The following is a 13,915-nucleotide window of genomic DNA, read 5'->3' on the forward strand; positions in this document are numbered from 1 at the left end:
GTGGAGATGAGTATTGTACCTGTTTCCAACCCCCTCCCCAAAAGGTTCTATTGCCCTTACATATAGTGCAGGTCATCAGGTACTGCATGGCATGTGAGCATAATTAGGGCCCATCCACATTGCAGAAGAGTGATCTGAGAACCAGTTTCTCGGAAGGGTTCGGTACTGTTTTGTGTCTATTCCCCCTGACAAATGAACAATAACCTTATTGAGAGGAGGGAGAACACTGCAGAGCATAGTTTAGAGACACCTAAAGTTCACCATGGACCCTTTCTTGGCAAGAGATTGCAGCCCAGACCAAATTTAGTTGCTTTAGTATACATCATGTAACAACAACCCTATTGATTATTTTTCTATATAAAAACATTTGTCTATATCCCCCTATTCCCGTCTTAAGGCTTTAAAATGTTTTGGTGAGAATTCTACTTTGATTTAAAATCCTGTTCTTGAAAACATTTGCAAAAAAGCAGAAATGACTAAAAAGACAATGAAAGATTACATTAGGATTAGTTTGGCCTCAGCAGATCAGTTCTACATCTTTTAGAAGTTCTGCGTGACTGGTGTTCACCTCTTTTTGGAATTCGCCCAATATCACATTGTCAGACTTCCAGAATAAACAGGTACACAGAATGGAAAGCTGATAGCTGGGGATATTATTAGAGTAATCTTCTCATATCAGTGCCCTGCCTTTTATATTTTTTACCTACTAGGGAATTATGTTTTATAAATTATACCAGGTCAGGAAACAAAATCTAAATTCAAGATAACTTCTTGCGCATTATCGATCAGGAAGTAAAGCTGCTAAATATTTTTTTCTCTAGTTTTGTAGTACTCTATGGAGTAATGATATCCCTCTTTGTCCCAGAGGAGCCTGTAAAGCTGACCTCTGGACTAGCATACATAAACATACACAGACGATTCAGGTAAATCTACCTGTATTTATTTGGATTGTAACAAGAGACCAGAATATTCGCAGTCAACACAAGAAAATATAGTGAATATATATACAATTATGGTGCTAGGCTGAACTAGGGAAAATTATATAAAATTTAGGGGCTTAAGGGGAAGACAGCTTTAAAAATAGAGGCTTATTTAAGAACACATAATAATATTAAAATAATTAGAAGGCCCCAAAAGTAACATTATGTTAAAAAAATGCTACAAATAGTATTTACAAATATCTCTGTGAAAGTACTAATAGCTGACAACAAACAATTGTAAGGCTGATGTCAAATGGAAAACTCCATCTTACCTCACTGAATCACTTCTTTACTGGCTCTGAATGTTGCAGAATTTTGTATAGTGTTGGTACAGCAATGTGGCTTGCTGGCTCTGCTAGTGAGAGAACATTTCCACAGACTGGCAGAAAGCCTCCTAGTGCTTTTGACACTCAATACGATCGCCAGCATTAAGATCACGCATGTGAAATGGCTTTAAGGGCCATTTCAGACCTGCAGTGAGCTGTGCTGTTCTATGTGGGCTCAACTGAGGTCCCATCAGCTTTTAATCAGGTAAATGGTACCAGTTAGGACCGATTCTTTGCATCTGTCTGCACGCGCTTTGGGGACATTACAGAACAATTCCCAAAAGTGACAAATCATATTTGCCTGTTTGGCTGCACCAAATTTGATTACTGGTACTTGCAGTGTACTTTGATGCTACCAGATATATACCAGCAGTTTAGTATACACGGAGAAGCAGCAAACCAGGGAGTTTCCCACTGCTATTGGATTACAGTGCAGGAATCTTGGTGACTGCATAACCCTTCTAGAAATTCAATCTGAATTTTTAATTTACCAATCAACGTTGAGAACAACACCACCATTCTTGAAGGTTCCTTTATCTATGAAACACACCACCATCTTCATAGTCCATTTTTCATGACCCTCTATAACCACAAGGTTCTGTTCTCTTTGGCAGTAGTCAAAAATGTTTTTTGTTTTTTTTTGTCTACTGTCCCTTTACTTTTTATTGCTATATTTACTCTCTGTTTTATTTCTTGTTCAAGGTGGCACCAGTCACCAGAACATCGAGCGTTTGGAAATCTTCCAAACAATCAAGGACAGCAGTCAAAAAGAAAAAACATTTGGCCCCAAGGAAATATAAATACTGCCAGACTTAAAGAGGAAGACTGGAAGATCCAACGTTCTTACAGATTTGTGCCAGGATCTTAGAAAAGTTTTTTTCCTTCTTATATGGAGTGACAATGGAACAGTTATTTAGCTATGACAAAAGAGGACTAATAATATAAAGTTATTTATAAAGGTCACCTTAATATGCTTCTGTTTCTTTTTTCCTTTTGCCATTTCTTAATGCTCAGCTTAGAGATCATTTTTCACAGTTGTGTATTTCAATTTTCCAGGTGTTCCAACCAGCTTGTCCATGATGATCTTCCCAGCACAAGCATCATCATCTGTTTTGTGGATGAGGTGTGGTCTACACTTCTACGCTCAGTTTTCAGCGTTTTGAACCGATCACCTCCCGAACTTATCAAAGAGATCATTTTAGTGGATGACTTCAGCACAAAAGGTAGAATAAGCAATTTGCTGAGATGTGTCACATTGTGCCTTGTTTATTTGCAGGGGTCCTGGTAAAGAATGTGGAAATCCTATAGGCTTTTATAGAAAAAAAAACTGCATAGAGTCTTATTGTGCTGTGACAATATTTACTTTGATCTGTCTGGTGTACAATAGAACAATATGATATAATTAAACCAATCTTTTTATAAGCCTACAGGTCAACATTTGTTTTGCTTAACTGTTGATATCTGCAGCTATTACACCTTTTGGTATTTAGAGCTGATGCTTTTTAGGCATCATAGTAATTTAGTAGCTTGGTATTTATTTAATTGTTCTTTCATTTGATTCAAAAAATGAAGACTCCAGTTAAAATCGACTTACTGATATTCATGTTGTACAAAAATTTGTCCCCAACTAATAATACAATAAAGCTCCAGAGCTGATCTCATAGCAGATGTGCTTTGCACATGAAGGACAAAGCAACAGGTTTGCTTTAATGTTCTGTTTCCCAGAAGTTTCTCCATCGCTTTGCTCACCCATAGCCTAATTGGCCCATTGTAGATGGAGTAAATGCTGATTATTATGAGGCATTGAACCATATGGTTCCCTAATCTTCTCATGTGACAGTGCTGATGATTGGCCCAGTGTTGTATCATGGAAAAAGCTGCAAAAGTCCTAAGATCTTAGTGACTTAATAAATGTGTAGGGCTTCATCAGGAGGGAAGAATAAGAAAAGTGAGTATGTGTGGCTAGGGAGAGGGAAATTAAGGTTAACTTTGCGCTGCTTGGGAAAAGCCTAGATTTGCTTTGAAAACTAAAAAAGCCACTGTCTTGTGCCAAATGAGTTTTTGAATTTCCTATCACGTTTTCTAGCATCACATGCGTTAGGAATCTAAAAGTTCCCCTTTTCTACAACTGTAAATTAGGAAAAAGAAGATGAATTAAATATAATTTCTTCTCAGTTCCGGAATTTGTAGGCAAACCAACTCATTAAAGTGTCTGACCTTCCTCTGTCTTACATCAACTTGCCTTAGTATACATTTGCTACCCTATTTACTTGTATATAAAAAGTTACAGTTCCTCTGTGAACAAAAGATCATTGATACAAATCTTTATTTTGCCTAATCCAAGCTATATAAGTTATTAGTCAAGGGCATGGGGTCACCAGAGTGTGAGAGTTGCTGTTTTAACAACTGCCTAGCCTTACACACTGTCATTTTTAAGACTGCATAGCAGAACCTACAGTTGAGAATGTAAACAACCACACTGATCTATCATTTGTGAATGTTTTAAACACTAAGGAGCTTGGAGATATAGTGAGTTCAGGCAAGTAACAAAGCAAAATGTGAAACGTGAAATATAGGCAAAGTTAGTAAATCTAAATAAGACGGTAAACATATATTTCAAAAGTAATCATATGCAGTTATGATCAGTTTGGACTGAATATAGATATACTATATTCTTCTATATATACTTGAAGTATTTTGCTTCCTTGTACCAGGATCTAGCAGGGGAATGCCCACAGCAGAGTGCAAACCCTCCATAGGATTTAATAGGAAGTGCACATGCACAAAATTCAAGTGACTTGAATTGTAAGTGACTTGAAGCAGCTCTCTAACATCATGGAAAATATTATGTGGAATCAAGGACAGGAGAGTAAAATACTTACAAGAGATTCTGTTAATGTGCTGTGTAACTACACTAAAGGTCTTTTTACAACTTGTATGAATGAGGCTGAAAGTACTTTTACAATTCTTTTTGTTTTACTATTTTCACCTTTTCATTTATTTATTTTTTTTTGTAGCTTATCTTAAAGAAAACCTGGATGAGTATATGAAGCAATATCCCAAGGTGCGGATTCTTCATTTAAAGGAAAGGAATGGATTAATTCGAGCCAGAATTGCTGGAGCCAATATTGCTACAGGTAACACTCTTACTACTCCTTACTATTGCTGGATACCAATGTAGGGTTTGGATTATTGACATCTGAAAAAATTTTTTAGCTTTGGCACAGCAATTTAAAATACCCCAAAAAAGGGGGATTTGTGTTTAACACCTTGAATGCGTTGGATATGAACTCTTTATAGTACTTTTTATTGTGACAAACAAAAGTCATATCTGCTTATCTCACCTATGATACTAGTTGCCAGAACATGGATCTTTATTGAAATATACCCCATCTACTTCTGTTCTGGTGACAGCTTTAAAACATTGGATACCCTCATACGTTTTCTTTCAATACCAGCCGGACATATAGGAAGGTTAGATCTTCCTAATGGTGAAACAGAGAGCTTTAAAACCAGACAAAGGTTTAAATATTTCCTTTCTCTATCCAAAATAGGAAACAAGTTTTGGCATTCTCTTTAGCCATTGAGTATCTTTTTAGTTCTTAAGGAATCTTGTAATTTGTAATGGTTTGGAGAGCCATATTTTTTAAATCATTGGGACTATGCCAAATATTATTATAAAGGCCTGTTTGCAGGCTTGTCATACCATGACATTAATTGTCCCTAGCCTCTCTTTTAGAAGATTCAATACAAATCCATGTGTAAACATTCTGACCTTACAATACAGGCTGTCTGTATACAATGTACATCCTATCCCGAGTGATAAAAGTGCCCATTCATTCCTACAGGGGATGTGTTGACTTTCCTTGACTCACACGTGGAGTGCAATGTTGGATGGTTGGAGCCTCTCCTGGAACAAGTTCGAATAAACAGAAAGAAAGTAGCTTGCCCGGTAATTGAGGTGATAAGCGATAAGGACATGAGGTAAGCTGCTAGTTTGTTTTTTATTCTAGATAATTATGGATAGTTTGTGCAAGTTGTTAACTGTGCTTTTTCCTCCAGAAGTTTGTAAGGCAAAGTTTTCTGCTGCCCTTTCACATGTTTTTACAAGGTTGCTGTTTTTCTGAAGATCCATAAGAGATTTAGTTTAGATTGCAATAGTAATTAAAGGAATACAGCTCTAAAATATTAGATATATATTGTATATATTCAAGTGCTGAACAGGTCAGTTTGCATCTGAATAATAAAAATTCCCATTCTATTTTTATCTGCCATGACAAAATTTTCAGACATCTATTCTTTGCAATATGGCACTTCAATATGGCATTCTGCACACTAAGTTATACAGAACAAAATCCCAGAAATCTAATTGTGTTTGTTCCTTTTATTGGTCTCTATACCACTTCTAAATCCTTTAATAATGGCAAAGGGGGATCGGGCATCTGACACTCCTTGAAGGGTTGTTTGCTGAATGGTTTGCCTCCAAGTTAGATGTTTTCTTGCCACAGGTTAAAAAGGTAAACATTTATTGGGGGTGATTTACTAAATTAATTTAGGCTGTTCACTTACCTTGTGTGATTGTTCACTTTGCAATGAATTCCCAGTTACATGCAAGGAAATTTAAAAAATGACAGGATTGTCCTTGTAGGTGGTTTGGTAGTTGCAGTCAGCAGGCATTTATTTATTTACTAAGCTAAGTGAATTATCCTTTGTAAGAGATATTTTTTTTTGCTACTGGGACAGCCTATGTTCCTTAAATAAAGTAAATAAACCTCAACATCTTTAGTTGTGGAGAGCTTTTGTATCCTTTAAAAGTGAGGTTAAAAGTTAAGGTTGAGTTTAGAATCTTGTGCTGCTTAAACATAAGCAAATGCCATACCCTCACCTGACCTTTTTTTGGGTACATGATATACTGCTGTATGGTTGCCATACGGTGCAAAGTCCTCATTGGTGTGCCAATAAAAAAAAGGCACTGCACCTCATTAATGAATGCTTAGTGCAGTACCATTGGGGTAATCTGCATAAAAAGAATCATATTAACACACTCATGGTAGTGTGATCCTGGTCTTAAGCCAAGAGGAAAGTGATCTGCCATTATGGTTGTTACAGGTTATTGTTTGGAACACTGGCACATTAAAGCTTGGCCTCAAAAGGTATTAATGAATATTTCCATGTGCAGTGACACACATATACTGTTATTGAGTCTTTAATGTACAAAAATAATGTACATTGTTTTAAAATTTAAATTCTAGCTACATGACTGTGGACAATTTCCAACGAGGTGTCTTTTCATGGCCGATGAACTTTGGTTGGAAACCAATCCCTACTGAGGTTCTTCAGAGGAACAAAATCACAGACAAGGACCCAATAAAGTAAGCTTTTCTGACCTTTACAGAATCCTATTTTATCATGTCATCTTCAGCTATCATTAACAGATCGTGGAGTTAAAGTATAGCTCTGACCCGACTAAATAATTGCCCTTCTGCTAACAGATTCATGTTGTTGATAGTCCAAATCATGTACAAATCTGCTACCCTTCCAAATAGCCACATGATAAGTTTTGAATACTATTTTCATACAAACATCCCTGACAAAGGGAACCCAGTAGCACAAAACATGTTGGCTATACACCTCTATGAACACATTCATTTATCTTTTTGTCTGGCGTGGCACTCTTTGTAATGACTTTTTTTAAACACTTTTAGGTATAGCATGGAGAAGGGGTAGATTGTTTGATGTTTGTTGTAGCTCTGTCTCTCAGTAAAACAGACCTTACGTCAGTTTTTGAGCAGTTACTAAATGGTAAATAAAGTAAAATCTTCTTAGCACAGATAAGAAAAATTTTGCCTTTGAGTTCTACTTCATACCATTAAGGGTTTTCCCGTGCTCAACATTCTCAGTAGGAAAAAAAGTGTCTTCAACTGGCAACATAGCACTTGTAATTATCTTCACTTCTGCATGAACATTTGAGGCAAGATAATGGGTCACCCCATTGCCCCACAAAACTATGATGTCCCAAGGGCCTACAATTGCTTCTCAGGGTAAACACAATGATAAATACTCATTATGCTTCTTATCTAGTATATGGTGTTTCACTAAAAGCTGTATTTTCACATGAGGAAGTACCAGTCCAAATACTGTATACCCTGCATAGTGATATTTGTAATTCGAACTTCATTTTTATCAGTACTACATTTATTTTTATTGCTATTTTAGGTGTCCAGTAATGGCTGGAGGATTGTTTTCCATTGATAAGAAATATTTCTATGAGCTTGGTACCTATGACCCTGGACTGGATGTATGGGGAGGAGAAAACATGGAAATATCATTTAAGGTATGTTTTAAGCTTGTTTGTATACCTATGTATATAAATATATATATATATATATATATATATATATATATATATATATAAATATATCAATCATGGTAACAAACAACACAAATGAATGGCCTTATTGGCATGAATTGGTGTTATTTTTTTTTATTAAATCAATTTTTCATATTTCTGAAAAAATACAGAAAATTACCTGCTTGCCTGGCCAGAAATCCAGTAAGTTCCTAACTTCTTGGGTACTATGTCCCTTCTGCACTGAAACCCTAAACAGTGGTATTATCAATGCCCAAATTTCCCCATGCTGTACTATTGAGCACTTCCTTATTTCATGCAAATGTGAGATGAGGCAATATCTGGCATTCCATTTAAAACAATGCATTTTTTTTTAAATACAAAGAATGTTTTATTAATAAATATAATAACCTTGTCGATTACCTTCTTAGATCTGGATGTGTGGTGGAGAGATTGAGATTATCCCATGTTCCAGAGTGGGCCACATCTTCAGGAACGACAACCCGTACTCATTCCCTAAGGATCGAGTAAAAACGGTAGAGAGGAATCTGGCTCGTGTAGCCGAAGTCTGGCTGGATGAGTACAAGGAGCTTTTTTATGGTCATGGATACCACCTTCTACAGGAGATTTCCAACATTGGGGACCTGACGCAGCAAAAAGAACTCAGGAGGAACCTGAAGTGCAAAAGCTTTAAGTGGTATCTAGATAACGTATTTCCAGACCTGGATGCCCCTCTGGTCAGAGCTTCTGGTGTGGTAAGTGTTAGGATCTACATTTGCAGATCTGTTGCACATCCCAGCTGTTTGTGAGGTTAGAGAGTGAACCACTGAAAGTAAAGAGGGGAGTTCTTTTGATGGCTTTATTGTGTATGTAAACCCAAAATCCATTTCCAGTGTTTTAGGCATCATGTCTCATTGTGTAAGGGTTTCTTAATCAAACATAGTTTTTTAAATTTATTGCAGTAGGTTTACCTAGATTTTCTGCCAATAACCCTTCCTGTTGCAGGATGACAACCCTAAGCTACTACCTAGTAATTAGGGACATTGTTGACAGTCTGCAACCTTCAGATAAACTGTTTATCTGAGACACCTGAATTCAAAGAGCCAACATGGGTTGCTATCAATGCAGATGTCCTCTCTGCCAAGGTCCAACATACCCCCAGTTATGACACAACTAGAGCTATCAAATCAGCACAGAGCATGAGTATTGCCAAGCTATATAGTGAAATAGTTATCAAATAGCAAATTACTTTTGAAAAAATCCATTACAGATTTGCTGGATCACCCAAGTTCACTGATGAAAGTGTATCTTCACAAGCCTTGGAAAGGTTCAATAAATCAGGTCCATGAAGTAAATATATCTTTTCTGCAGCATGCTGGCAGGAGACAGACATTTCTACTGAGGGCTTTTCTACTTTCTAAAGGCAATATACTGTATGAATATGCACAACATTAGTCTTGGTGCACCTGGAATGTACTCATTTGACATTTTATTAGATTTGGGAACAGATAAATACCCTGGTCAGTTTTTTTATTGTCTGCATCCTATGAAGAAAATTTTCCTTTCCTTTATCTTCTAGAAGTACAACAGGAAGTTAAAGATTAATCTTTAATGAGTGAGAAAAATCTTCTGTTGTCACTTTTCCTATTGAAAAATGTTCCTTCTATTTCTGCCCTAGCATGAAAAGGGGGTTCATCTTATAACATCTTTATGTGTATCTATTTTTTCCTTCCTCCTTTTGTTTACATCTTGCTTTGCATGTGTCATTCTGATGTTATACATCTCTGATGGTAATTATATTCTATGCATCCGCACATATGGTTATATTGTGATATTATGGGCATCTACTACTTATGGATGCTTTGTGGTGTGTCTGTCTTTGGGTGTTTTGTGTATTGGATACATTTATTTTAGGGTCTATACAAGATTTATAAGACTTTAGCACTCATTTCTGCATGGTAACAAATAGGCATATGATATTATGTCATGGTGTGCAAATCCTCTAGCAATTAGAAATTAGAGGTTTCAACATACCCTTATTGTATCCAAAACTTAAAAAAGTTTTATTCTCTATTCTGCATTCCAACAATCTGATTACTGTAAGCAACTTGTTCCCTAGATGGGTCTGTGCTCTTTCTTGTATTTCCTGATGTTTTTCATGTATTTCCCGGTGATTACCAGCAGAGCGCACCAGAACACAGCTCTGATTATCCACCGTTCAATGAAATCTTCCACTTTGGTTGTTGTAAAGTGTATTTATGACTTTTTTTTTGCTGTATTATATTTTGTTGGGTAAATGTAGTCAGATTTATATACTGTGCGTTTCCTTTATTCCTAGATAGCAAACGTAGCCCTGGGCAAATGCCTTTCTTTGCAAAACTCCTCTCTAACCCTTGATACTTGCGATGCCAGTAAAATGGTAAGTGTGACTATTTTTTAATTATTTTCAAAGTAGATGTAATGTATAGCTAAAAGTTTGAGAACACTTGACCATCACAGCAGTATGAATTGTTAGTTATCCCTATTTCTAAAACGATGACCTTTGATATGGTATTGTTTCCTGCCTTGATTGAATGCTTCCAATTTTTAGGAAGGCTTTGAACAAGGTTTTAGATTGTGCCAGTGGGAATTTGGGCCCATTTAGCTGATAGAACATTTGTGTTGGATGCGACCATGGGCGTTCCAGTCCAGGTGCTGGGGAGAGGGCTTTTGCAGGCTACTCAAGTTCCTTCACACCAAACTTATCAAACCACGTTTTTATGGCGTAGTAATGGAACAGAAAATGCCCTTCACCAAACTGTTGCTACAATTCACAAATGTTTTGAATGCTGTTGCATTAATGGTACCTTCAATGGAACTTTAACTTCATCATTTAAAGAGGTGTTACATGCCTGTGGCCATATATTGAATATTTCTGACACCATTTTGGGGTAAGTATCTAGACATTGTTGATTGGCACAAAATCCCAATCAAAGATTTTGTGAGCTCATTATTATATATCCTAAAATCCAATTAGGGTGAACTATTCCAGTATCCAGCAACAGCCTAATATAAATCCAAAGGTTGGATCCTAAGCCTAATGTAGATCAATGGGAAGTGCTCCCTGCCACCCAGCAACCAATGGGAGTGCTCTCTACAATTTACAAACACAGTTCTAATGTGTCTGCCTGTTGTTATTGTAAACAGTAGGAAGTGCTTTCATTGGATGTTGGTTGTTGGGACTGCACCCGCTGATTTATTTTAACTTGGAGTGAGTAGTAGTCAAGTGGATTGATAGGGTTGGTAGATATGTGTGGAGGTAATATGCCAGGTACATGGTCCAGTTGCCACCAACCACTGTATGGCCACCATAACTTCCCCTAAAATGTAATCTTTCTCATGAAAAATGTAATGTTTGGTTAAGTTACTGGCTATTATAGAATGGTGGAGGTATTACATCATAAGTGTATCTTATTCTAATCTATGGGCTCTATTTATAAAATATTTCCCCAGTCAATTCATTTGAAATTCACTGACAGATAGAGCCTGATTTATTAAAGCTCTCCAAGGCTTGAGTGGATACACTTTTATCGGTGAATCTGGTTGATCCAGCAAACCTGGAATGGATTAAGGCCAGGATTCAAAACTTTTGCTAGCAAATAGCAAATAACTTTAAAGAAATCCATTCCAGGTTTACTGGATCACCCAGCTTCATTGATGAAAGTGTATCCTCTCCAGCCTTGGAGAGCTTTAATAAATCAGGCCATGGTCTTATCTCTCTACTCTACTCCTTTCAGTTCCTATTAAAACAATGACTCGTTCTGCCACCTAGTGGACAATTGTCAAAAGTGCACATCTGTCCCAATAGGAAATGAATAGGAAATAAACTAATATTATGAATAAATTGACAGGGGAATATTTTACACATAGAGCCCTAAGAGGTCTGTTAGAAAATGTATGAATCAACTTTTAATCAGGATTCATGCATTCTTCTTATTAAATGTATTGGGTAAAAGTTAGGTGAAAACATTTATAAATAGACACTTTATTATTCTTTTATTATGTTGAATGTAATTTGAATATTTTTTTTCTTCCAAATACAGAACCAGCATTTTACCTTCAGCTGGTTAAGACAAATTAAACAGAGGGATCTCTGCATCGCCCCTGGGGACAAAGATAAATTGGCTTTATGGCAATGTGACAATATGAACAACAACCTCCGGTGGTTACACAAATCTCTGACTGGGTTTCAGCCATCACTGGTAAGTATATACATTTTCACACAACTTTAGGATAGAGAAGAAAAAGAGTGAGAAGGTTGAGGACGCGCTGCATTTGCTTGATGTTGACTCTATTTTAAGCAGCATTGACCTTGTCTCTAGTAAGCTGCTGCACCCCCAGGAATTATTGGACAAGGCTAACTTTATTTAGATAAAGATACCAAACACTCCTCATTGCTGTGAAATATCTGTGTTTCTTACAAGCATCAGTTATTTTATTATGTGATGCAACATGTATCTCACAACCATAGTTTACATTCAGTGAAGCTGGCAGCGAGATCAGATTACCAACTGTGTCATGTGTATGAAGGAATCTTACAAAATATGCAATATTACATGCTAAAGCCTAAATTCAGCTAAAACATTGTTAGTTTTACTCCTATTGAATGTACAGCGCTGTGTAATATGTTGGCCCTATATAATTACTGTTTATTATTAATAATATTAAATAATAATAAATGTGTAAAGGTTATACAGTGCATTAGTGCTGGGATGATGGTAGTTTTCAGTGCAAAACTCCCAACACAAAGAGCAATGGAGCAACCCTGAACACTAACCTTTGCCTTAAAGCAGACCCGTCACAAGAAGTTTTACTTTACCTAGATGGGTAGCCAACCCTTTTATGTAAGGTAAAATGTACCTTCTTTATTTTGGGGAGGGGGTTTAAATCCCCTTCTTTGATAAAGACAGAATGAAAGTGCTGAGCCCCCTGGGATACCATGTCATGCATCCCAGGAGGCTTCTGGCTGCTACTTTTGTGCATGACTGATCTTGGACTTGCACAGGAGTTTTTTCTTCAATGGGAAAAAAAATGCTACACACATGCACAGTGTGATTGGCACACTTTTTTCCCCATCTACCACAGGCTATGTCACGCAATCTCGCACCTGTGCAGTGCGAGATTGGGTGAAAAAGGCAGAAGCCGTAAACCGAAGAAAAAAGATGGCTGTGCATGGCGCTTCCTTTGTGCTGGGACGAAGGCGGATTACAGGACGGCACAGAACCCAATCCAGGAAAGCTCCGGAAGGTTTAAGGGATCTGCGGAAGTAAAGGTGTGTATATTACTTTTTTAGTTTAGTCCTGCTTTAACTTTAACATTATTTAAAGTTAATTAATTCTCTTTGTAACTACAAAACTAACACCACTAACTCTTAAGAGCCTGATTTAATAAGGCTCTCCAAGTGTGGAGAAGATAGACTATAGGTAAACCTGGATGATCCAGCAAATCTAGAATGGATTTCATAAAAAAATAATTTGCTATTAGTTGGCAAATATTTTCAATTCTGGACCAGATCCATTCCAGGTTTGCTTGATCACCAAGGTTCTCCCATGAAAATCTATCTTCTATGTTGGAGAACATTAATAAATGAAGCCCTAACTCTCCATATAGCCCTCACATTACCCCCTTTTGTAACACTAACCATTTTTTCACACTCACACTAACCCTATCTGTAACCCACTTTACTCACATTGTAACACTAAAACTATCCATTACTACAACAGTAACCTTGCATTTACCCATCACACTTATTTTCCTTGTAACTGGTCAGACTGGGGACCTGGGGCCCACTAGGGGGATTGAGAAGGGCTAACCAGAACTAACAAAACTGGCATCCTGCCACAGTGGCATTTTTGTAAGTTAACAGGACCCTACCACAGGGGGTAAAAAAAAATTTGGGGGGCATATGGCTGGTGATATCCAGAGTTTTTCCCAGCACTCCTGTGGGCCAGTCTGACCCTAAAAATATAAACCTTTCCTATACCACTCACACAAACTCTCTCTGTAACTCCAACACTGTTCCCTCCTGTAAGTCTAAACCTGCTTTTAACCCTTACATTACTTTCCCTGTAACACTGACACTAATCTTTCCTTGTAACATTAATGACCTTGTAGCTCCCACATTGATCTTTCCCAAATGTCTGGCAATAACCCTCTCTAACACAAAAACTAACATTCCCCATAACACTAACTCTATCCCACCCTATCTTCACATTACCCTC

At 37.1% G+C, this 13,915-nt stretch overlaps 1 protein-coding gene across 1 annotated transcript in view; it reads left to right on the plus strand.

Moving 5' to 3' along the window:
* The window catches only part of GALNT5 (polypeptide N-acetylgalactosaminyltransferase 5), a 32,398-nt gene that overhangs the window by 13,432 nt on the left and 5,051 nt on the right, over positions 1-13,915 (plus strand). Inside the window, exons 2-9 of the mRNA XM_072418173.1 lie at positions 2,363-2,529; positions 4,324-4,443; positions 5,155-5,290; positions 6,559-6,678; positions 7,523-7,640; positions 8,087-8,410; positions 9,994-10,074; positions 11,738-11,896. Of these exons, the coding sequence (XP_072274274.1) occupies positions 2,363-2,529; positions 4,324-4,443; positions 5,155-5,290; positions 6,559-6,678; positions 7,523-7,640; positions 8,087-8,410; positions 9,994-10,074; positions 11,738-11,896 (1,225 nt within the window). The remainder of the gene's footprint in view (positions 1-2,362; positions 2,530-4,323; positions 4,444-5,154; positions 5,291-6,558; positions 6,679-7,522; positions 7,641-8,086; positions 8,411-9,993; positions 10,075-11,737; positions 11,897-13,915) is intronic.

The sequence above is a fragment of the Pyxicephalus adspersus genome, chromosome 7 (genome assembly GCF_032062135.1).
Source record: "Pyxicephalus adspersus chromosome 7, UCB_Pads_2.0, whole genome shotgun sequence".
NCBI lineage: Eukaryota > Metazoa > Chordata > Amphibia > Anura > Pyxicephalidae > Pyxicephalus > Pyxicephalus adspersus.